The sequence below is a fragment of the Triplophysa rosa genome, linkage group LG9, assembly GCF_024868665.1.
Source record: "Triplophysa rosa linkage group LG9, Trosa_1v2, whole genome shotgun sequence".
NCBI classification, from domain to species: Eukaryota; Metazoa; Chordata; class Actinopteri; order Cypriniformes; family Nemacheilidae; genus Triplophysa; species Triplophysa rosa.
The window spans coordinates 12,433,496-12,459,721 of NC_079898.1; the positions used below are offsets into that span (position 1 = coordinate 12,433,496).

Consider the following 26,226-nt stretch of genomic DNA (forward strand, 5'->3'; position numbering starts at 1 on the left):
AATTCTGGTGAATGTGTTGCTCATTTCTGTTTGATTTTACATGATTCAGCTATCAGCTTAAATTGTAAAACACTGCATGAACACAGAATTTGACATTCAAATTTTTTTGCCGTAACGCAGTAACACCATTTTTCTTAAAAAGTGCAACTACGTGTCACATTTTAATAGCAAATCGCTTGTAATATTAAACTGATCTCCCTAAAAATTTACAGAGTGAGAGGTCAAACCCATTCGGAGTCTCTGAACTTCCGCTGACTGCCACTAGGTGGCAGTGATGTTCTTTCTCTTTCCTTAAGCACTTATACAGTACTGTATATCTTTGGCTGCAGTTTACCGTGCTGCTTTGGTAAATATCTATAAACAGCTTCTCTTTGTTCCAATCCAAATATTCGTTTATTAAGATACATGCAGATTTTACAGCTTATCAAAGGGTGTGCCAATAGGGTTTATCCCAAAGCCTTGGAAAGGTTTTGTAAATCACACCAGAAGTGCATTTGTACGTGAAAAGCAAGATAATGCAAGTTTTGCACTTGTGCTAAATCCTGATAAATCTACTGAAAATGTTTAAAAAGAAAGTGGAGCGATGGATGCAAGTCATTGATCCATGAATATAATATTATTGTACAGCATACTGTACATTACTGTCCATAATGGAGTATGTCTAGTTTTGTAATAATCTGCATATTTGATCCTACCTATAAAATGCATAAGCCATCTTGCAGAAATACACATATCCATTTAGAACAATTAAAAAACAATGAAAGTGTTTGTTTACATTTATTTGCATAAATACCTATGTACACAATATCATGTTAACCACAACATCATGAAATTATTATTAAGGGCAGGAAACAAAATCGAGCAGACAAACAATCACAGTATAACACAGAACCGATGCACATCCGTTTCATATATAAAAAAGGTTAATGGAGGAAAAGAAAAGAAAAGGTTGTCTAGTCATCTGCAGGCGTCGCTGATTCAAAATGCTGTTGCTTCAGTTTATCAGCATAGAACCTAAATGACTCCTGAAAAACAGAAAGATCAATGTGAAGTCAAAGGTGAAACCAGCAAATATTTTCCCCAAAATAAATGATACACAGTGCGTGTCAGAATCAGTGGGTGTCGTGTGTGGTTATGCTTTTCCTGCCCTCTGGGGCAAACTATTACCAACCACTCGCTTGCAAACAATCCCACACTGGCGTTTCATTTTACAAAGCAGATTAATTCACAAATAACACTTTTCCTCCCTCAAGTCGTCCTAATGAATCGCCGCGTGTGCCTGTAAACAGCGCAGCCCGCTCTATTTTTGGAAGGTGAGTGCTGTTAGAAGATTAGCGTTTCGCCAACAATGTATGTTTCATTATTAATGGGGTAATTAAAGTCGATAAATAGCAGCTGGTGTGAACGAGAAGCGAGGCCAGATGTGAACGGCACCTCAAATCTCCTTATCGTCTCCCTCCGGAGACACTCTGTACAGCAGTATTAGCGTCAGCAGAGGAACGGAAGGAAAGAGGTGAGTGGTATTGAATGGAACGGGATGGAGTGCTACCTGAGATTGCTTTGTGAACACTTAAAAGGTGCGCTGAGAGCTTAGCGGCTCGTGGGGGGGTGGATAGACGGCTGGCTGTGTCCTCTAACTTCGTTCAAAACCACGAGAGTACGGTTCTGACAGGCAGTAAATATAACGGTACTGTAAAAGGTTTTTCAGCTGAAGAAGGAAAAAACGAGGTGAAAGTCGAGATGGACTGTAGTCGGTCAGCAAGGTCAAGTAATGAAAATCACTGCTTATTCATACAGTACACTAAACAATGTGCTGTATATCACCCTTGTGTCATTCAAAACATGTACATGACTCTTTGTTCTCTGTGGAACACAAATTAAAAGATATTTTGAGAAATGTCTCTGTGGATCTGCGTTCATACAATAGAAGTCAATGGGGTACAATGTTGTTCGGTTACCAACGTAATTCAAAATATCTTATTTTGAGTTCTGCTGAACGAAGAAAGTAATCCTAGAATGACATGAGGGTAAATAAACGAAAGAATTTGTATTTTTAGGTGAACTGTCCCTTTAAGAATGTGTTGGTTTTTATAATCGAGTGTTGATAATGTGATGTACTGTTTACCGAAGGCTCCTGGAAGGGAATGGCTTCTCCAGCTTCTCTGTACAGTAAAGCCAGTCTCTTAAGGGTTAATTCATCCGCTTTTATCCCCTCCGCCTGCATCTGCTCATACACAGCCTTCGCCGACTTCAGGTCCTTATCCAAACCTGGTGAGTGATGAAGAAAGCCACCACTGTTAAACATGTAACACTTCATTCCGCACTCTTCCTGACCAGGTGACACACGCTTCATGAAATAGTGATGCCGTAGAGTTCTCTAAGTACTGAAACGTGTCAAAGTTCTCACGGTAGGCTGGATAAAGCGGTGCCTCATTAGAGAACATGTTTTTATTAGCAAACGCGTCTCCAGTGTGTCAGTAAATGCGCCCTGCACGTTGCATTTTTCATTTGCAAGCTATTAACTGAATAGATGTGCCGCGGCGAAACAGGCATGCGGGATGAGAAGCGTCTTAAAGCTATTGTCCAGCAGATGAAGCGTGCAGCTTTTAATGCTGATCTCGCGGAAATGAAACTGTATTAAAACAACAGAAAAGATGCTCTAGATTCAGTACAAGGGAAACATAATTCAGATAGCAGTTTTGAAAGTTCGCCCTAAAGCCGCGATCACACTTTCAGTGTTCGAAGTTTTGACACATCCCCATGTATACTGTATATACACATACTGTATATAGGTAGCAATCAGAGATGTTATCACATGCTAAAGCATTTTTTCTTTTATCCACACATTATGGATTCCAACGTGCATTGTTTTTGCTGCTTTTAAGGCTGTATTGTACAGAATTGTTTGTGCGATACTATTGCTTTTATTGTTTCCTCCACCTGCAAGTCACACTTTGACGTATTGATCATCTATTGGTCACACATCTTCCTACAAATGAGCAGATAAGAGCAATTGGAAGAGGCCAAAATGTGATTGTTTTTGTACACATGAGGTCATGTTTCTGGTCTGCAACATTCACATGCACAACAGTTTAGCTCTCCTCAAGTACTCAAGCAGTCAAAGTCATCCCTAATGCAAATGAAGGTCTTACCATAGCACTTCACCAGATATGAATAGACGTTTTCTTTTTCTGTGAAGTCAGGAATCAACTCTGACAGAGTTTTGATCTTAGCAGCCTGCACACAAAGAAAACAGCATCACTTAATTTACAGTATAAATATTTTTTTGCATTTTTTTTTGTTGACATTTTTGTCTTAAAGGGGTCATATGACACGGCTAAAACAAATATTATTGTTTGTTTTAGATGTAATGCAATGTGTATACACGATTTAATGTTCAAAAGCGCTGTGTTTTCCACATACCGTGCATGTTTGTATCTCCTCTTTGCCCCACCTCTCTGAAACGCACAGATTTTTTTACAAAGCTCATCGCTCTGAAAAGCGAGGTGTGCTGTGATTGGCCAGTTAACCAGTGCGTAGTGATTGGTCGAATACTGCAAGCGTGTGACGTAAATGTAACACATCTTACCATATTTGGAACATCAGGGTCCAAAGCTATTGTACTGACAGGTACGCCCACCTTACTTGCGTATACATTTGTGTGGTCTTATTTAAATCATACCACGAACTGAAGTAGATTTGTGGGGGTGTGGTTACACGAGGCGTTTCAGGCAGGTCTGGGTGAGCATTCGCTTTTAGATAGACTGCATCTTTTGTTCCGACACTTTCATTTTTGCACTTTTACGTGTCTAATACATGCATGGGCAACTTATAACACACCAAAGACACAGAAAAACACGTGTTCGCACCATATGACCCCTTTAATGTACAGGAAAGTACATTTACTACAGATGCACCGATATATTGCCCAATAATCAGTATCGATCGGGACATTTTTTTTCACACTATCGGCCGATAGTTTAAAAACAGCCGATGATCAGGGCCAATATATCCTGTCAATCAAATAGGACAGAACAATGCAATGAATTTGTGCTCTGTATATAGAAAATGTTAAGAAACATCACCAGTTTGATGTTCAATATTAACACTCATTATATGAATGAATAACATTCAGAAAGTTATGAAATATTAATTTAATTTTCAGAATCGGTATCGGCATCAGCAGATATTACACTGAATAATGGATATCGGTGGAGAAATCAAGTATGGGTGAATCTCTAACATTTACATAATCAAACCCATGACCTCTGTTCTATTTGAGCTACAGAAACACAGGGACAGGAAACAGCGGGGAGATGCAGGAACAGGACAAAAAATGACATTTCCAAAGCGCACAATAAACTATACCTGTCCTGGATGCTGAGATGCCCGTAGCATGTATGTGAACATGGTGTCCTTCTGTTCGGCAATGGCAGCACAGCGCTAAAGAGAGCACAGGAGACCTTAAAACTCTCGACACGAACATTTACAGCACATCACAAATGCCGAAAGTGTGTGTTTGCGTTGACTCTTTACCCTTGAGCAAAACATGACCCCGAAATAAAAACAATTCCTTTCATTTAGTATATCTGAAGAGCAGGCGGTTAAAAGGAGGCAGAGTGGAGCGTATGGAGGTGTGTGTGTCAGTACATAGTCTGTTTTTAAATGTATCCATCTTCCATTACATCCTCCAGCACCCAGCGCAGTGCTCTATAGTTGAGGGTTAATTATACAGCTAATAAGGGAGTCAGGCAACCAACCACTTATTTCTTTATGAAAATTAAAATGTACAGTGTCCGCCCAATTTAAAGTATAATTATCTACACTTAGCCATATAAAGGATGTGAATTGAATCCGCATGCTGCTGAGCTTTCAAGCACCGGTGTGCAATTTAACGTCTTTGATCAGGAATGTGTGGACGATGTGCTGCACGTAAATAAAGGCGCAGAGGATTCTGAGAAACTTTACAACACAGAAATTCTGTGCTGGTAAGTGTAACAACCTGAAGCAGCTTTATTTAAAGCACTCAGGACACTTTACAAACATTTGGGACGTCTTTTAAACAAGCATGACGCATGACTCAATGTGTCTTTGGACATGTGAGACACTGTTCCAGGTTCAACACAAGTTTAAGGGACAGTTCACAAAAAATAAAAATTCTGTCATCATTACTCACTTCCATGTCATTTCAATCCTGCATGACTTTCTTACTTCTGCAGATAACACAAATCAAGATATTTTGAAGAACATTGGCACCCCATAACTTTCATTGTATGGACACAAAACCACACAGACATTTCTCAAAATATCCTCTATTGTGTTCCACAGAATAAAGAATCATATAGAGATTTTGAACCAAATGAAGGTAAATGATGAAAGAATCTTTACTTTTGGGTGAACTATTACTAAGCTTCATCAACACTATCTTTGGAGCACTTTTGTTACCCCAAAATATGTACTAAATGTCCCTGACATAAAAATACATTACAAGGTGCAACAAAAGCATAAAAAGTGACATAAAAAATGTAAAATATTCCGCTATAAAAACAGACTGGCATGAAAATGTGTTGTCAATACAGCTTAACTTGCAAGGAACCCCAAACATTTCTTGACCTCTTAACAAGCGACCCTGTTTTTAAGCATTGCGTTGATTGCAAAAACAACTTCAGAACATGAATGTTCAGTGTTTTAGCTTCCAACTTAAGCATAGTTTTTCATAGTTGATTGAATATAGATGTTAAAACAAAGGTAATAAAAATCCAGACGTGCTAAAAAATGCCCTTCCGGTTCTGGGCCCTGAGCATGTTGCTTAAAATGTCTGCCTCTGTTATGAAGGACAACATCTGCCCATCTTTCTGAGATGATAAATGTGTGTGATGTGGTGTGTTGCGTTTGGAAACTGGTTTTGCCCTGTGCTTTCTTTGGGTTCAGCAGCAATGAGGTCACATTACAAGCCAGTCGGAAAGGATGTGTGTCCTGCATCTGCTGAATTAAAAGCCGAGGGGCCTGAGAGGCTTTTAACAGGCGCCTGTATTAAAACGCACTAATTCTATGTTGGGCAAAAATCCTCGAGGACAATCGGAGCAAATAAAAACTCCGGCCAGGCGCTGAGCTTTCATTCAGAGATCCCCTTTATCATTCTGATTCTCAAGCAGGGTTTAAGTTGACAGACAAACTAATAAAAGCTGATTCAAAACTTTTCTTTACAATCCTCGTGTGATATTAAATATCCCATCTCAGGAAGGAACCTCCTCTGTGTGCTGTTATCTCCACACCCCAAAGGATTTTCGATTAAGCGGCGTGGCCATTTTTTCCACAGCTCACTAAAGTGCTTTTCGGAGTAGATAGGGTTCACTTGTACATGACTATCCAAACATGCAGAATGACTAAATGATTAAAACATGAGACAGCGAAAGAGCAAAGATCACTTGAGATGAAAACCACAGGAACAGGGCCAGCTAGTTCCAATCCAAACTCAAATTAGATTCTGCAATTTAGCAAGGTCACCGAGAACATTTAGTGTTGCATATTTCAGTTCATGACTAAAATACGGTACCTGCACGAGAAACTTTGCCTCCTCGGACCTGCCCGTGTCCAAGTACATGAGGAAGAGATCTGTGGCAGCTCTGTAGGAGGCAAAGTGATTGCAGAGCCTCTCGGCCATGGCACTCACTATATGCAGAAAGACACAAGTCAGAATGTCACACACAATCATTACCATAATGCTTCTCTCATCCAGAAACATTAAAGGAATGTATTAAGTAACTTACAGCAAATACACAGAGTGAATTAAAGCAATATGTAAGAGGAGGTGGAGTTTGAGTCTTACATTTATCCAGCGCAGCTTCGTTGTTGGCATCTAGAACTTTGCGGAAGACGAAGGAAATACTTGGATTCTGAACGTTTTCGGTGTTCTGGGTGTAAACAGACTCTAGTAACTCCACAGCACTGTCAATATCTCCACTGCAAGATGGAGAAACACTTCAGGTTAGAAATGACAAACACCCTCAAATTGTTTAGCTAAACATGAAACGAGAACAGAGCGGCCACATCTTCACCCCATCTCTCCTCCCCCCTCCATCCGCTGACCTTCATTTACACAACACTAAGTGCATAAAACTTTCATCATCCACATTAATATTCCTGGCCCGGCATGGCACAGATTGTCACTCCCTGCCATTCCCAAATCCTGTTACAGCGTAGGACAGCGGAAGAGCAAAGCGTTCCTCACGGCTGGGTGGCCAGCTTCCCCAATCACCCAGTTTTATTCTGTCAGCGTGAACTCTGACCCCCGGGCCGACCTAAACAACAGTGACACGTGTGCCGTGCGCGGCTGAGCCAAACTGACTGGTTAAGAGGTGAGACGGGGCTCCGGAACCCAAGCATCACATTAGTGCGGCCCATGGTGAATTATTCAGACTGCATAGTCATAACCATCACTGTGCATTTGAGCCTTTAGTAATAACGCGAGAAAGGTAAGGAGGAAAGTCTTTGAAAACAAACATTTGAAGACACCAATTTTAATTCTAGGTGAAAATACTAAAGGTTACATTCCATGGTATAAACAAAAAGACCGTTCATGATTATTTTATTCATGACTATTTGTTTTCACAAAAATAACCGATGGAAGTTTGTACGAGTAGCATCTAATCTCACACTGCCAGACAGCTTGCCGGTGCTCCTTTTGTTAAAAAGATTAGGGATGTAGTTCAGGGTTTCTCAGATAACAATACAGCATAACTCAAGTGTTTGCCATATTCAATCATAATCTCAACCTCTGTGTCAACTCCAGCTGGCAGGTGTGTAGTGACCATTTTTGTTTGGAGATGCAGAAACTCATTTCAGTTGTTTACAAAGTGGTTCCTGATTGAAAACGTTTGTACTGTGACACATTGTGGGCTCTTAAATAAAGAATCGAGCTGTTTTGTTGCCGTTTTGCTTTGGGAGGTTGCTAATGCGTTGCAAGAAGGTTGCATATGGGGCCAAATCAAAACAGCTCAACAACAACACTATTTATAACATATTCTGGTCCCTCCTTCAATTGCTCTGTATGGAATTTTAATGGAAGGTATTGCACCAGGTAGAAAGTATATCACTTTAATAAATTATTCCATAAACAAGCAATAAGTTACCAGAGGCTAGTGGTGTATTGTGAATAAATCATGGCTGAAGAACGTTGTTTGACACAATGTGAGACCGAGTGTTTGCAACCCCTTCAGCCGTGATTTATTTACAATACAACACTATCCTCGAGCACCTTATTTCTTTTAGTAAAATTTGTAAAATGCAACTTTCATGAAGTAAAAAAAAAACAGTCCCCGACCGACTGTGAACAGCAAAAGAATGTTTCGCTTACGTTGCTAAGGGTGCGGCAGAGTGATACTCCGAATCGTTGGGTGAAACCATAGATAAAAAAAACTTTATCGTGAATAAATCACAGCTATTGGAAAGGTCAATAGCTGTGGTTTATTCACGATTCAGACAAAGGACTGGAACTAACCATTTTAAAATAAAATGATTCCATATTTCTTACTTTTTGATGTGAGATAAAGCTGTATTGTTGACAAACAACATGCTGGACAGCTTGATGGAGCCTATTGTTTTAACCAGAGCTTCCATTTCCTGGATACCCTGTGTGTTTCCCTCGCTGCCGAGACCCTGGACCAGACGAGTGATAGCCAACTGACTGGGCACCTGATCAGCCTGTAACATTCCCTGAAAAGTCTCTAAAGCGTCTGTGTAACGAGAAAGAGAGAGAATGGTCAACAGCATACAGTACATCAATAACTGAACTGAGCACAGACATGACTTCAGTTCATCTGGACTGACTCACCTTTCATCTGGGATCTCTTGACATGAGTGACGATGAGGAGGTTGTTGGCCATGTCACTTAATTTAAATTCAACGATACGATTGGTGGCACTAAAAAAACAAAGAGCGGTGTGGGTTAAACTGTACTTTGTACGACATTAAAGTGTGGTGTATTAAATCAAATGAACAATTCACGTTGTTGTTGCAGAGGCATGTTCACGCCAACTCAAAAATGTACATGTGTGTAACAAATCAAGATTCACTATCCTCTGCCCTCTCGCTAAACTGTAGACTTCCTTTTCTCATCTCTCCGTCACTTAAACCTTAATCAAAGTCTTTCACTGGCCGGATTAATCTAACCGCCCAATTGAGCATCAGCCGTCCTCCTTATCGCCACGGCGACCAGCCAACAGCCTCTTTCGCTGCAGAATGGTCCAGCAACCAGAGCAGCCGTCGCTCTTATCAATCCTAAGAAAATCCTCATGTCCTTCTCTTGACTTTCATCTGGCCCTCTAAACGCAGGACAGTCACATCTCACTTCATCCCTGATTCCCAATCCCTCCTTTAATCTCTTTAAAGCACCCCACTGCCCAAACATCTGCCCACAGACCACCGCACACATCACATTGCAATATACAATCATAAATATACTGGTTTAATTATAAATCAAATTAAAGGAGTGTATGAGTGTTTCCTGCACCATTTCTGCTCAGGAATACCTCCCGAGGAGATACAGCATGTGCATGAACTACAGTAGTAACCTATGAATAAGGTCAGTTAAACACCCACCACAGTGGCATGAAAGTGGGGATGTTTATGAACGCCTCCTGATGGCATACACAAGATTATAGGGGTGATGATTTCCTTTCACGAGGACACATCATCAGGCGTATAATGCAACTCTGTAAAACCCTCGGAGCTTAATGGATCAATTTTATACCAAAATAAAAGACATCTGAGACATCACAACACTAATACAACACAAAGATCTATTACTAATCGACAAAGGACCGTCATTTCTCCATCTTGTCGAGCTCTTCTGAGATTATCTGAAAGGGCTTAAACTGAAAGACTGCTTGCTTTGGATGAACATGTGCACAGTCGGAAAGAGCTTACTAGCATTTGTTTCAATTCTGTAAGGTTGTCTGATTCTGCAAAGGACTCATGACCTTAAAACCTGTAATGCTGTAACTTGCAATTTAAACAGATGTATATAATGCAAATGGACTGATATTAGAGACAGGACATGTACTCACATGTCTTTGACAGAAATTGCATCCTCAATGTTTCCAGAGGCCAGGAGGGCTTTGATGAGAGCGTCGTATGGAGCGGCCCCGAGTACAACGCCCCTGCTATCCGCCTCCTTCAGAATACTATAGGCCTCTAAACATCAGCGAGCAGAGGGTTAAAGACGACACATTATCCACCATTGACCTCAACAGAAAATACAGCACGATGTACATAATCTCTATCGATGATTTCATGAAAGACTCCCAAGAATATGAACGTGAAATACATACGTAAGAGCTTAGAAATCTAACCTTGAACTTTCCCCCTCTTACAGAGAGACAGAAGTTTGAGTCTGTAGTCATCAGCAGTGGTTTCTTTAGTGGAAAAGGTGGTGGCTTTCTTGCGAGCCAGGGGGCTGGATTTGACCTCTTGCTCCAAGAGCATCTCAGGCTGACCTTTGACCTCTTCAAACCACAACTACACATGAAACAGACAGGTCAGTACCAAGTCTGCTGGCATGTAAATAATATGAAAAATAATATAAAAAATGTCATTGATAACAAAATACAAAAGCGGCTTCTAAAAATAGATGACACTAAAAACTGTTCTCAGATTAAACATCTGGCTAAACTATTTTGAAACCAAACAATTTCATTCGTCTAGTTCAAAAAGTGCTTATGCTGTCCATTTCAAATAATCCCTCTTTGGTTTGATATTTTGTTATCCAATGCCATGGCATTCATTAGCATTCATTAAATGTACTTTAGGTGTCCAAATACTTTCAGGGCTACGCAACGTGTCAGCTTTTCTGCATTTTTGTGGCTAAGGAGAACTCATCACAATATTTGTAAGAAGCATAACTTGTGTTATGTTGGAACAATTACAGATTTATTGGTACAAAAGATGCAATGTGTCCTACTTCTAGCATAGGTTTGCAAATCAAATGTTAACAAATCTATTTCAAGTATCATTACTTCATTTGCTGTGATGGGTTGTCCAACTCACTTAAAGGGACAGTTCACCCAAAAATGAAAATTCTGTCATCATTTACTCACTTTCAAGTTGTTTCAATTCTGTATACATTTATTTGTATGCAGATCTGATGCCTCTCCCATTTTCACAACTCTTTGCATTCATTTAAGATTTTATTTATCACGTTAAAGCCTGTGCTTACGAAAATGCTTGACAAAATGTGCTTTCTGGCATAATCTTGTGTGGTTTTGTTCATTCAAGCACGAAAGAGAACTTAATAGCCTACTGGTGCGCTCGCTGTCTGACAGATATTCATTGAGGCAGCCTTTAGCCCGTGACTGTATACACCAGACTGGACCGCTGTCGCATTGTGCTGCGTCCCACAGCTAGAAGCTGTCTATCTACACCGAACGCGTCAAAGCAACAGTCTCAAACTGCGCTTAAGTGGTTTAAAAGCCTTTACATGAATAAGAGCGTGATTATATCGTGTAAAGCTAGACAAAGGATGCCAAAACAAACGAATGCTGCGTTAATTGCGTTAAATATGTTTAACACGTTTAATCTGGAAAAAATGAATCGCATGCGTTAACGTCGACAGCCCTATATTTGACAAAGTACTATGGAGGACTTTTAAGACGTTGGTTCTTTTACCTCAGGCACCTCGAAGGGCACCTCCTGATTATTGCTTTTGAGGATATCAGCGAGCAAACGCAGAGTCCTCTCTCTGGGAATCAAATTCTCCTCTTGCATTTTAGTCCAGGCTGCGTCTGCCTTGCGCCAGTCATTGGTTTCCTCTGACGAGAGACAGAGAGGGAGAGGTCAGTACTCGGTCATTACACCCACTGCTTTCAACCTCAGCTCCTAACCCACAAGACTTACTGCACAGACGGAACAAGTAATGGTACATATCATCTCTGTCACACTCGAACAGCTTGACAGTCATGTCCACCATGTTCTCAAGGGGCTCCATCTGAGGAAAGATAGATTTAAACGGTGATATATAGTCGAGAGAGAGAAAAGGAACGCAGAGAGAGAAACACACACACCTGTTGGGCTGAGATACATTTCTCTGCAAACCACTGCAGACGGGTTGATCGTGCCCTTAGACCAGGAGTCTGTAACACGGAGAATAAAATATGAAATCTCAACAAATTTAACAAAGCTAATACCAACATTTTCAAAGACATTTTCTCTGGTTTCCCCAAATGAGATTCATCATACACACTCTTATCGCTTTATGACTCAAATACAAGATTATATTAATGCAGTTCTCTTTTCACTAAGAGAACACCATTCCAGCAGCATCCAAAAAGATTTGCATTCCTATCAGCCTCCAGGCCAAGTTAAAAATCCTCCCAGCCTTCCTCGAGCCTAATCTTCTTAGCTACACAATCTTAGTTTTTTCGTCGTATTTGCTGTTCAATTGGTTCCATTCCTATAAATATAGGAGCTGCCCCTCGGCCTGATGGGTAAAGCCCCATGGGGCAAATCTTCCCTTAAGTAAATCCAGGATGATAAGCACCCCCTCCCCTCAAATCTTCCTTTATAGATGAACAATTCAACACGATCACATCCATCTGCCCAAACACACATACTATAAACGCCCAATCAAAAAAAAACATCTGGGTCAGATTACTAAGAAAATCTGATGTCTACAAGACTGTTAAAGGGATAGTTCAAAAATCATTTACTCACTTTCATGTCATTTCAAATCTGTATGACTTTCTTCTGGCAGAACACAAAAGAAGATATTTTGAAGAATGTCGGCAAACCAAACAATACTGGACCCCATTGGCTTCTATTTTATGGACACAAAACACATTTCTCAAAATATCTTCTTTTGCCTTTGAAAAAAAAAAGAAAAGAGTCGTATACAACTCTGCATTTGCCTTCACATTTACTATATAAAATCCCTCCATGCATTCAGACCTTCAACCTATCAACAAGCTGAAGATCTCACGTGCCATCACTCTCTCAAACACAGGTCACACACTCAGGAACACTTACACAGATTTTAATTACACCAAAACCTTAACCAGCGTTTCACTTAATTACCCACCATTATTAATAATCTGACAATTACAGACAGCACATTCACCTGACCAGCACTCCAACTCACTGCACTTAAAGTTTCCCACAGCTACTCACATATCAGTGTTTTTAATTATCCAGCACTGGGTGGAAGAGAGGCCGCGTAGAAAACGCTCCACACGATGAGAGGGGCTTTTGACCTCTCAGTCAATCATGAGGACGCTCAACGAGCCGTCATTAAACTGCAACTTTTAGAAAACTTTTAAAGTCCCTTCAATGCTGTTAAAATATAGTAACTACCATTTGTCAGCCAAGATGCTGCCCGACACATCATCATATGACAGTATAAAAGCAGTTTTAGTATTAGTACGTTTCAGAAAAATTTGTGCCACACTAAGAAAATTCCACATCAAGATCAAGAAGATCTGAACAAGAATGCCAAACAGACAATAAGACTGGAAGCTTATGAGGTGACCCTTGAAAAGTTATCGGCTAACTTAACGGCAAAGGGAACGGGAATGATCTGGTGTTTATAAAAAATAGAGCCAAATGGCTTATCTGTTGACAATCTAAGTCTGGTCTAAAGAGGGGATATTTTCTTGGTTAAAAGCTCTTGACTGATGGATCCTTAACATCCAAGCCCTGGCTTATTTTTCAGCCATAAAGACAATAATACACAACAGAATCAGATAGAATGAAGCTTTATGTAAACTGATAAATGTAGAGAGACTAAAAACACAAACACACACAAAGTAAAGCAACCTAAACAACAGAGACACACACCAAAGCTCTGTATGATAAGCCAGCAGGCCGATGCTTGTCCTAATGATCTGCTGTTCTACCGCGCTGCATTACTGAGGGAGTCGGGTGGTGTTGCATTAGAACGGTTGGCTAATTGAACATCGGAATGGCTTTGTCAGAGCTGTTTCACGCTGAAAGAACAGACTCCTGAGACTTCGTGCGCTCAAAGAACGAGAGAGAACACAGCCTAAAGAAATCCCCTGAAGATCTATCCCGGATGAAGCGCTCGAAACACATCAAGCGTCTCAAAATCAGTTATGTCCCGGCAAGAGAATGTGGCAATGCAGCGCTCAGCCTCTCCAGACAATTAATACATCTGCAGTGTTTCTTTGGTCTTAAAAGCTTTACTGTACAAACTACAAAGACATGATAAGTTCTGTTTCCAATGAGAACCTGCTGAGAGAAAAGTTAGCTCTTTCATAACCTCTGGTCTCAGGACAGGGATGGGTGAGTAATCTACGCTAACTAGTACACATCCCAACTATAGAGAAACTATGTTGGTGGTGAATATTTAAGGTCGCAGCAGTGGCAAGGAAAATATATTATAGGTTAAAGTTTAACATCAGATTAATGGGGCATAGATGAGCAGAAGCGAGATAAAGTGAAATTGTCATCTATTAAATGTTTTAACCATCAAACCAAGTGTTCAATTCTTATTTTAATTAACTGATTACATATACCAGTGATAAAAAGAATTGCAAGAATTCTAGCTAAAGGCCAAAATGAATGCAAAATGATTCGGGAATCTCAGTTCTGCACAGCTTACTTTCTTTGTTAACTTTTGTCATCGTGTTCTGCTTTCAAATAAGAGCGGTTTCATTATGCTAAAACATTGTAATGACAATTATTGACAACAAAAGCCATTGGCATGAGTGCATTGATTCAACGTCGAGACAAATATGAATCGCAATTTTCAGTAAGCTGCCTTTCAAATCCGAGTGGTCTTTGCAGCAGCAGTCATTGTCTCTCACACTTTCATCCAATGAAAAATCGCTGTCCCTTTTGTCTTGCATGAATGGCATTAGTTTGGCTTTGGAGTCGATCTAATTTAAATGTGGAAATATCAGTGTGGCAGTAATTAAGGCTGTTAAATAGCTGTGTGGTTTGAACACAATAACAGCAGTCCCACCTCAATGATTTTGCGAGCCTCCTTGTAGCGGCCCGTCTGAAGGAACGCAAAGTAAAGGTCGTAGAGCATCATCATATCGCCTCGCTCCTGGCTCAAAAACTCCATCACTGTAAAACAAAGAGAGACAGAGATGAATGTGAAGAATTTGTAAATGTGAAACATTTTGGTTTTAATGGCATCTAGCTGGAGCTATTGAGCAGCCATCTGAACTCTGTGATTACTTCTGTGGGGACTTTTGACTTAAGTTTTTGAGAAACCATGAAAACACACAGTGGTTGGCTTGTGTGAGTTTGTAATCCAACATGCACAGCATCTCTTAAAGTGCTGGGGGTCAACAGGGGGGTATAGTGGCCCTCCACTATATAGGTCTCAACACTTCAAATGCACTCACCCACCCAACACACAAAACACTTAACCCTTCCAATGGCCTTCAAAAGACTGAGACTATTGAAACCACCATCATCCAGATTTTCCAACCTGACCTGTGGACGGCACTCTTAAAAACTCAGAACTCACACTCTCTCAACATGTGACAACACAAAAAGTCATGAGTAGCACTAGGGTTGGGTACCGCCGGACTTGGTAGAGAGCGAGAAAAAGAGAGAGAGAGAGAGAGAGAGAGAGAGAGAGAGAGAGAGAGAGAGCTGTGAACATTTACATTATGTATTATTGTATGATCAACATATATACATGTGTGTGTGTGTGTAATTTCAGTAACTCTGTTAAAAATGTATATTACAAATCAATCTGTTATTTTCAGTAATGATGCTGTTAAACATATTTTTGTAGACTTTTCAAGTTTTGTTTTTCTATATTATCTAATGGTCTGCTAATGGTGGAGGCCTCATGGTGTAGGCAAATTATCACACTGCATAAATAAATTATTATGTGTGTGATGAGGAAATAGAATAAGCTGTTAGTAATAATAATGCTGTAGTTATTTCTATAGGCTTCATTTCTTTTGTGTAAAATTTCAACAAAATGTTTTTCACTAAAATAAAAAAAATTTATTACACCGAGAGTAAAGTACCCAAAAAGGGTACCGTTTGGTACCGGCACCAAATTCCAGGTACCATATCTGTACCGGATAAAAAGTTAACGGTACCCAACCCGAAGTAACACATGCAGTAAAGTATAGGGGAGTGTTTTAAAGTATAAAACACACACAAAAAAATCAAGATATGTATGTATTGTGATTTCTTTAAGACATGACATCTGTTTAATTCTATTGGTTGAGCTACCAACATATGACAACATGTTTTAATGTTTTAAAATTTGATGTTTTTTGTTTATTTCATTTCTTTTTCAATTTTGGTTCAAATATCATGCCACTTTCTTAATTGTGAACATAGTATTACGCATTTAGTCGCAAGTATAGACCATGCAAACAACAATGGTCCAAAAGCACTTTCTCTTTCAGTTTATTGACACTACAAACACTTCTAAACAAAATACATATAAAATAAAAATACAAAATACTGGATTGAGATGTGTAACAAATATCTTGAAGGCTCAACTACATATGTAAAGCTGAAACAGGAAGTGCTTCCAGGCCAGTGTTGTTTACATCGTGCAAACTGGTAAATACAGGGTTGTACGTATATGTTACCCACCTTTCTGCAACAGCTCAGCATCTCCCTTTTCCACCAGGCCACAGATGAGGTCATGAATTTTGGGCATCTGATTGTACTGTTTATTGCACTCCACTGCAGCGTTGAACGCACCTGCATAGTCCCCGCTGCAGACAAATAGGATATATTCATTTAAAACAGCACTGATCACTACTGCAAACCAATTTTAACATCTATAATTGCCCTGAAAGGTGGAGCGTGTCATTTCTGCATCTCATGCCACACCAAACAGAACCACAGAAATAATGATCAGTTTTAATAATGAATCTGGTTTATATGGGTCAGTTAACCTCTGCAGATGTTGCAAATCATTCTACTGCCAGAAAGCATTATTTTCCATGGATGAACACTTAAAAAGAGCCAGCAGAGTCATTGAAATAAATGGTGAGGGATGGCTTTCTCATCATGAATCCACGTGATACTTAAAGGTCCAGTGTGTCATTTTTTGGAGGATCTATTGACAGAAATGCAATATATTATACATAACGATGTCTTCAGAGGTGTATAAAGACCTTACATGCCAGAAGCTTTATGTTTTTATTACCTTAAAATGAGCTATTTCTATCTACATACACATGCAGAAAGGTGGGTCCCCTTACATGGAATTCGTAATGTTGTTTCTACGGTAGCCCTACAGAGCGCGTTTCGTAAATACATTCTCTCCTTCAGCAAAGAAGCGAAAATATAATCACATTTTAGTTCTGTGTCAGCCACCATATTGCTTCAAAAGGGAGGGGTGGAGTGAGCCGTTGGTTGCAATTCATAACCTCACCACCAGTGTTACACAAAGTATTTAGTTTAATTACATCAGAAGTAACTGTAATTAAATTACAGAAAAAATAAGAGTAAGCCCTTACTTTACTTTTTCAAGGGAAAAGTAATTAAATTACAGTAACTAATTACTTAGTAACTAGTTACACCCAACACTGCTCACCACTAGATACTGCTAAATTTCATACACTGGACCTTTAAAAACATTTCTCTTAAATACACAAAATGTGACATGCAAAATGGACACATGCAAACGTCTTGAGATTCTCACAACTTCCTGCGATTCACCTACAGCCCCCAGCAGCCTCACCCCCGACTGGGCCTCTTGGCAGAATATGGCAACAAAATTAGATCTGCTCTCTACCCTCTCTCACACCTTCCATCCTCTCTACCTCCCTCTCTCTACCGCTTTCTAACAAAGAGCTCAGCGCTGGGCTGACAGAGGGCTGACAGAGGAATAAAGCAAAAGAAACAGACGAGAAAAACACCACTCCAATCACTCTATTGTGACTGCGGTGGCAGCCATCTAGTGATTGGGTAATTACCATGCCAATCACACAGAGGTCAAAGCAGATAGGGCAGCAGCAGGAGGGGCGGGTGAGGATGGAAAGCGAACCGGTTGGGTTTTAACAGGTGTAATTTCAGTAGTGTTTTCAAGCCCTGAGATTATTCAGTCGGGCAGGGATATGTGCTTTAGAGAGGGGTGACCTTGGAAGCTGGGTTGAAGTGGGGCTTCGGCGGAGGGGACTGGTGCGTTTAGGGGGGATGGACAAAAAACAGGGCGATGATTGAGCCGGAACGTGACGCCGGCTCTTAGGCAATCGCACTTAATTGGAATGAAGAGCGACAATATTATTCATCAAGCGGGAGTCAAGAGCCAATTCTAACACACACTGGATGATTGCGCAATGCACTTGAAATAGAGAGAGAGAGAGAGAGAGAGAGAGAGAGAGAGAGAGAGAGAGAGAATTTGGACAGTGTTTTATTTGATTAAGGCCCATATAAAAATAGTGAGAGCCATCCATCATTTCAACACTTTAATTCAAATATTCCACGCAGTTTTGTTACAAATTATAGATTGTAAATCACAAGCTCTTGAATAAAGCATTTATTTAATTCAGAAAAATTTGAAATGGGAGATCCGTGCATTAGGGTCTTGAAAGCGTTATTGTGATAATGATAGGCTAGCTATTAACTTGTTTATTACTAAACATGTATGTAAATAAAACACATACTGAGAAAGTAGCAAGGAAAATGTGCCTGAGAACGTCAACTGCAGATTTCCAAAACTGACCAATCAGAATAAAGCATTTCAGAAAGCTGTGTGCGATAAGAACTTATAAAACGATCAGCGTTTGTTGTCTTTGACAAATCTGAATTCCAATATTAGAAGGTGTCATTGGAAACAAAACAAAAAAGCTGAACTAGTCCATCCTAGAATGCCACTGATGAAACATTATAGACATTCCCCTCCTCATATCTCCATCCCATAACTACCATAAAACCAGAAGACTTCTTCACAATTCCCATCAATATGAGATGAGTCAACCACAACTGCAATTACCCCCTCCTTCAAAACCCAACCCTACAACCCCCTCCACTCTCATCTAACTAAGCCCCCCCCACCCCCAAAAAAGAATTAACCATGTTGAAGGCTTCATAATTTCCTTGGATACAATTTAGCTGTCAGTGGTGCTCGGGCTTTACTGCTACATATTCCTCTTAATGTCACTAACTTTGCATGTCAAGCACTTTCCAGCCAATTAAGTTGAAGGAGAAGAAAAAAGCGCATGCGAGTGCTTTGCGCGAGGAACCTGAAGGATTAGACAAGAAAGCTAATTTCACACACCCCTCTTCTGAACCCCCTCTTCCTCTGACAGTCTCCCTACATCTATGTACTCCCATCTCTTTTGTTACGATGATTCTGAGATTGGCACCCATGTTATCACCCTTTCCACTTTAAAGAGAGAAAGACGGCCTTTTTATTTTTTCTCCGTGTACAGCAAAAAGTGTGCCAGGAAGATGTAACAACTTTTTATGGTTTATGACCTATGACATATAAATCACAGGTACTCAAGTCTGAAACCACTGGTAAACGTGTTTTACAAATTTGCGTTTTATTAATTGAATCAATTTTGAGTGAAAAGTGGATTTAAAACATTAGAAATTTTGGTTTTACTTTATGGGCATTGAGATGGCATAGACTCCACAAGGTTGTGAAAAACCTCATAGTCCTGATGCAACTATAAAATTGTTAGAACTCTGGAAAGCATCACGAACAAGCTAAATTTTGTTAAAAAAAAATACTGCAGCATTTTAAAGAAATCTTAACCCAGACTTTAACATGGCCTTTAAACCAGGGGTTCTCAACCTGTTAGACTCCAAGGCCCCCCACTATATTCAACAATATTCAAGGGCCCCCCCACTCTCAAAGACTCAAAATTTATATCCAATAACTGAAAGTGTTTATTCAAAACAAAACTGGACAAATAAAAATAAATATATTTAAATATATTGTTTATAGTTAAATTATTAAAATCGGAAGTCAGCTGGGGCCCCCTGTTGAGAACCACTGCTTTAATATCTCCTGTACATCGAGTCACAGTGATTTAACGAAAACTAAAATGGACAATTTAAACTTCAGCAAATCTTTCCAACGCACCCACTTCCCCCTACACATCTTGACCTGACAACTGTAAGTGATGCAGTTTTCCACCCGGCCGTTTGACAGCCTATCACATCCCCTCCCTCTAAAGAGTTCCAACGTCCCTCCCAAACGCCCTTCCACAAAAAAAGTTCCACCAATTTGCTTTGTTAGGCTCATTAGAGATGGAGGATATGGATCGGGAGCGGCGGCTGCTGTTGTCGTGGAGATGGCCTGACGGGCTGTCAGAGTTAATCCCATAGAGAAGTGTTCATTAAGTCATTACGCTTGACACGCTGACGAGACACTGACACACGAAGCTTTGTCCTCTTTAGTGCAGCACAGACCAAACCAGAGACAGAAATGAGCGAAGAGAGAGAGATGGCTGAGTGCAGGAGAGCAGTGAAAGATGACAAAAGTGAAGCTAAAGGAAGTACTAGAATGAGATTATTAGAGATTAAATGACATAGATTTTTATAAGATTATAACCTGAACCAACGGATTACCAGTAATTAGAGGAACAATATTTACAAGAACAGTATTACATGTTGTCACATTTGCAATACACTTCTTCTATGAACCCAAACATTCAACATCCAATATACTGTAGTGACATTGCTACTTGCACACAGCACTGACTCCTCTTTTTTTGTTGCTTCTAAGTAACCACCTTGTGTTACTATCGGTTTGCACATTCCTGCTCATGTAAATATTTACAGTTTGCTTCTATCATAGGCTATAAATACCTTTATATTTATATTATTTATATTTTTCTTCGTGTTTGTATTTTATAATAATTGTCTTTGGCGCTGACCTGACCTACATTTCCGTGCTGGTTGTATATTCTCTATATAACTGTGCATGTGGAAAAAAGCAATCTTGAATCTAACGGAGTCCATATCCAAACAGGCCTGACTGCTGTGAGCTCTGAGCCCCGCTTCCTCCACCGGGACGTGCGGCTGCCAGTCACTGTGTGCGTGTGATGTAAACCGCTGCGGTTTATCAGAATCTCCACCGAGAGCCGCTCTGATCTCCCCATATCTACTCCTTAATGAACCCGAACTAAATTGGAAACCTTATCGCGCACAAGGCAGCAATTAAAGCGAGCCTGTGCCGGTGTAGTTGTGCCACTCGAGTGACAGGAAAACAAACAGTCGCAGTGAGGAGCCCGGAAAGCCTGGTGTGTGTGTTGAATCTAACGCTATCGGCGACGGTGTGCTGCCAATCTCAATATCCCACAGCGGGGAGGGGGAAAGGCACTTACAAGGCGCACCGCATGGCCCAGGCAAATCCAGCAATTAGCACGGGGTGCAAAATTAACATGCAAATTAGTTGGTCTGCTTAAAAGCCACTCTTACAAATAGACCTGAACGATGGGGGCAGGACAGAGGGCCCAACTTGTGGAAGTTAATTCCTTTTTCCCCCCATGCTGCATTTTAGCTATAAGGTAATGAAGGATTGCATGAACTGAACAGCGAGTCTGGAGAGGAGCAGAACTGTGGCATTTGTAGCCTTTTATAAACTTTTAGAAAGTGACAAGGACAGCTTTAAACTGGACTAGATGGAGGCTTGAGTTGTAAAATTTAGAGCATATTTTCACATTGGATTATGTTAGAAGCTCTCCACACAAGAGTCTCTAAACCAACACAAAACCTCTCTACTTGTATTGTCGGTCAAAGGGTACTCTTTGTGTCTACAATACTGAGAAGATTGTGTGTATCGTCTGACCTCTCGAGGTAGCATGTGATGAGGGGTGCACAGAGGTTATTGGATGGTTTAGCCAGGCCTAGGGAGAAGATGGTCTCCTGGAGGCGTCGGACAGTATTTGTATCTCCTTTCATGGCAGCGGTGTTCATCGCGAGAGAGAGCAGATTGATCGTGCCGTCCCTCAGCTGCACATCCTTCTCCTTCATCTCCTTCAGCATGTCCACGGCCTCTACATGACAGCATCAGAGAAAAACATCAGTGAGGCTCACATTTTAGTATACAATCTCTATGTGTAAGATTCAGTTTACAAATGGTTTTTACTCTGCGTTTTTTTTTTTTTAAGTCCAGCACCAGCATTTTTTTTATCATTTTCACAAAACTTTGATGGTCCCCAGAATATTTTCTAGGAAAATATGAACATGTATTACATTAAAGAACAGAGCTACTTCTTTTCAACAATAAAATCCTTTTCATGGGGCTATGTTTTTTTTAATCAAAAATACAACGTTTTGAAAAAATTAGGGACAATTGTGTTTTTGTCCAGATCAGATTCAGAACACTAATCAAAACAGTATTTGTGCATTTGGATCCATAGATGCTTTACTCTTTTAGAAGATGCACAACAGCGCCCCCCCCCCCAGTTTATAAAAGAGAAAACAAGGCAAGACGGAAAACCTTGTCAATGGCAGGGAAGCATCGTATCATAAGTGAAACAATGAAATGTAAAAATGGGGCCGAATTTGACTGAATAATTGAAACACAAAAAAACATGCCCAGAAACACATGACACTAGCCAATAGCAAAGGATCGCCGAATAACCATAAAGTACAAATTAAACATTGCCAGTTCAGTGTGCCTTTAAAAGAAAATAACTGTCCATATATCATTATCCATATAAAACTTAACAGAACATTATTAATAGACAATAACAGCGATGGTGAGAAATAAATTTAGTCATGACAACAGATACCCTCCCGAGTCCCGACAAAGACTGATCATGAGTTGTCACAAGACGAAAATACTAAACGTAAACAGGCTCCTTTACACAACAGTTTGATGAACAGTAAGCTTGAAGAACGGTTGACTGTTTTACAGATTATATGTATATCTGTATGCTCAACTCTCCACAATTGGCCGGCGCTAGATGAAAGCGTGCGAGAGAGAGCAAGAGAGGGGAAGAGGGGATAAAAGCCCCCTTAGATAATTTCATGTGGTGAAAACAAACCGCTATTAAAACAACATTTTACACCCAGCGGGGATGCAAATGCTGCCATATAATGCCAATTCGCCGCTAATTACTACTTGCATTTCTAAACGAGACTACAATTATGGAAGCCCCCACAATAGTAGGCTTTTTTTTCACGGTTCCCTGCGAAAGCACGGCGGGAAATTATAGGTGTGCGGCGAGTGCCCGGCGTGAACTCGGCAGGCTCTGGTCGTGGATACGCCGCAGCTCGGCTGCCGTAATGGAGGCTTTTTACTGGCCGATGCTCCCATCTGGCAGAGGGGCGAGGGTGCATCTCCACAGCTGCTCTGTCACCAAGCCAGATAATTAAGATGTGTTTACGCGCTGTTTAGAGGCTAGCTAATGGGCTGATACCGATAGGGCCTGTTTGCACTGGCGATACTAATCATCTAAAACCGAGAGAGAGCGAGGATAGCATTATCGCAGCTGTGTGCATGTGAAAGACGGGTGTCTCAAATTCCAATGAATTCCTACTTCAGAGGTGAGGTGCGTGACTTCTGCAGAACGATTGTTTTCAAACAGGTTTCTCACCCCAATCACCTGCCACTTTTCTATTTCTATTTTTTTTCTATTTTCAAAAACATTAAAATGACATGCCCTACCTTTTAACCAGTGAGCGCTCCTACCGTGTTTTGACAATAACAAAGACCTCAGGTATGAAAAGCAACCCTATATAAATGGCAATATACCATGCAGGACGACCTACAGAAACCACAGTTCACTGTGGTCTCCACACACGCGTACAGAGACAGCCGGCTTGTTTTAGCCCACAAATTCCAATCTGTCACTTCATCACCCTGCAATTTTTGCCCTGTTGTTATGCAAATCCAGCTCGACGCTCCGTACTGTCAGAGAAAGTGATGAGCCAAAAGGGAACACTGAAGCAGGGAACATGAGGTTCAGCAGGGTCATGCTGAGTTTCTAAGAGGCTGCTTTTGTACGATAAAGCTCCGTTCATTTATCTACTCAGTCACGCTGTTACGCCAGCACAGATCTCATCCTTTAGCGTTCGTTCTCTTTTCGAGGATTGTTTTATCAAGATCCCAGCAGTCAGCCCATTTAAATAGAGGCTTGTCATTTAAGAAGAGCTCTTGTCTAAAACGTGCCACATGTTTTGTGTTAACAGCTGGAAATGAATTGAAGCAATGGAGGTTAAGTGGATTGCTGGAGGGCGTTGTGACAACGATACTCACAAGGGACTGGAACGAACAACCTCTTGATTCTTGGGCCATCACTCTAGGCGCTGAACCATGCATGTAGCCAAAGCATTATTGTACAGCAATGCGGTCTTAAAACTTTGTGAGGATGTGTATACATTTCTTTGTTCTGAGAGGAAGATATTTGGAAAAACGCTTGTAACCAATCAGCTCTTGGCAACCATTGACTACCAGAAAAATGACAATGGTCAAAAGTGCGCCAGAACAGGTTTGCTTTCATACGTTCTTCAAGATATCTTCTTTCGTATTCAACAGAGCAAAGAAATTTATAACGCAATTTTCCTACTATGGTAGTCAATGGTGACCAAGAACTGTTTGGTTACAAGCATTCTTCCAAATATCTTTCTCTGTGTTCATCAGAACAAAGAAATGTACACCGATTTGAAACAACTTGAGGGTGAGAAAATGATAAATGATGAACTGTCCCTTTAAGCTTATGTGCCAGCCACTAGGCCACAATTCACACACCTCTCCGCAATATTAGGTGACGTTGTGAACTTCCCAAGATAACTTCAAGGAATGTTTGTTGATGAACACGTCTTAAGTTTACAGATGAACGGACAAGACAGACTTCCCCATTCCCAAATGAAGCCCCTCAAAGCACTCTGTGGTCACACAGAGCACAATTCACACATGACTGGACCACGAAAAGCAAACCGAACTGAACTTCATCCATATCAGAAAGCCCAGCGAGGGCCGACAGCTCAAATTCCTCCGTTCTGACAGAACCACTAATCAAACCCAATCAGCCGCCGTTGAAAAATGGGTGCGAATGGACGGCTGGAGGCAGAGCATGCCGGTCCGCCGTGTGATACCACGCGCGCTGATGTAAACAAATATCACACACCCCATTAGTCCTCCGACTCGTTCTGGGGCCTTCTGGGAACCCGTGAACCGGCAACACCGGTTACCGACTCCGTAACAAATATGAGGACGAGGGTGGAAGAAAGACCGGAGGAAAAGGGTTTCAAGAAAAAAGCAAACAAAAACAAGGCCATTAAAAGCCAGGGCGGCCGGTGCGCTACGGTGCCACGAGTCATGATCTTCGAGCTGGATCTGGTTGCTGCAACGATGTGGGCAGGCTGGGGCGCTGAGGTGTGTTAATGTGAATGACAAGCTCAGAGCGCACACCAGCGGGCTAATGGCCGCCGGCTCGCTCTGATGGACACACACACACTTCCCTCATCACGCGCTCTCGCCCGAATTCACATGCAAATGCGCGCGTATGCGCGAGAAGCCCGAGCACTTTTGCCGACATGATATGCCATTAGTATCAGGACGGATTTCGGTAATTCTGTTAAAGTGCCGCCGGTCCTGTAATTTTCCGTCGCTCTGTGACAGGATGAGTCCGAGCGAGAGGGAGGGGGAAGCCAAAGAGTGACATGCATCGTGAAAAGAGAGATAGAGCGTGTATTTTCACCATCACTGTGTGCACAAAGCAAAGAGGAAACACTTTTATTGTAATTGCGTCTTACATGAGTGCGGAGAAATCCACCGTGGAATTCCGATAATGGCTGATTAATGTCCCCGTCCGAATAGACAGGCGTCTTGAACCTCGCTCGCGCAAACGTGCGCTCGCTGAAGTCGTGTTTGACTCTGAACGTCGCCTTTAGGAAACTAATTAAGCAAGCGGCAAGCCTTTGATAGCAACCAGATAAGTAACACAGGATTCTCAGCGGTACCTTGACGTTCTAAGTGGTTTAAAATGCAAGGCGAAGCGCACCTAGTGATGGCCTACATTATTTGTGACAAACTAGATTATTTCAGCAATCCTGCGTGGGGAAAACATCTGTAATTATGTCTACCGGGCTTTAAGGTTTCACATAAAAAGAACCACGGAAAACCAACCTTCCAGCTTGCCGTTCTTAGACAGCACTCGAACCAGGGCTGCGTACTTCTGAGCATCCAATGACACCTCAGAGTCCTTGCGAGCTCTGAAATGAAAACGGGGTACATTCAGAATCAGTTTTTTTCTCTGTGTGCACAACTTTCTTTTTAACAAGTATCCTTCTATAAACTTGACTGCCAACAAAAGA

General features: G+C 41.0%; 1 protein-coding gene across 1 annotated transcript in view; it reads right to left on the reverse strand.

Annotated features, from left to right (window-relative positions):
- Nucleotides 1-382: 382 nt before the first annotated feature.
- Nucleotides 383-26,226, reverse strand: part of lrpprc (leucine-rich pentatricopeptide repeat containing) — a 40,700-nt gene continuing 14,856 nt past the window's right edge. The window contains exons 22-38 of the mRNA XM_057342369.1: nucleotides 26,039-26,124; nucleotides 21,749-21,956; nucleotides 16,588-16,712; nucleotides 14,975-15,081; nucleotides 12,060-12,128; nucleotides 11,893-11,983; nucleotides 11,665-11,807; nucleotides 10,353-10,518; nucleotides 10,068-10,194; nucleotides 8,834-8,922; nucleotides 8,534-8,735; nucleotides 6,830-6,963; nucleotides 6,557-6,672; nucleotides 4,369-4,443; nucleotides 3,153-3,237; nucleotides 2,126-2,268; nucleotides 383-1,025 (exon numbers count right to left, since the gene is read on the reverse strand). Coding sequence (XP_057198352.1) covers nucleotides 954-1,025; nucleotides 2,126-2,268; nucleotides 3,153-3,237; nucleotides 4,369-4,443; nucleotides 6,557-6,672; nucleotides 6,830-6,963; nucleotides 8,534-8,735; nucleotides 8,834-8,922; nucleotides 10,068-10,194; nucleotides 10,353-10,518; nucleotides 11,665-11,807; nucleotides 11,893-11,983; nucleotides 12,060-12,128; nucleotides 14,975-15,081; nucleotides 16,588-16,712; nucleotides 21,749-21,956; nucleotides 26,039-26,124 — 2,038 coding nt within the window. The 3' untranslated portion in view covers nucleotides 383-953. The remainder of the gene's footprint in view (nucleotides 1,026-2,125; nucleotides 2,269-3,152; nucleotides 3,238-4,368; nucleotides 4,444-6,556; nucleotides 6,673-6,829; nucleotides 6,964-8,533; nucleotides 8,736-8,833; nucleotides 8,923-10,067; nucleotides 10,195-10,352; nucleotides 10,519-11,664; nucleotides 11,808-11,892; nucleotides 11,984-12,059; nucleotides 12,129-14,974; nucleotides 15,082-16,587; nucleotides 16,713-21,748; nucleotides 21,957-26,038; nucleotides 26,125-26,226) is intronic.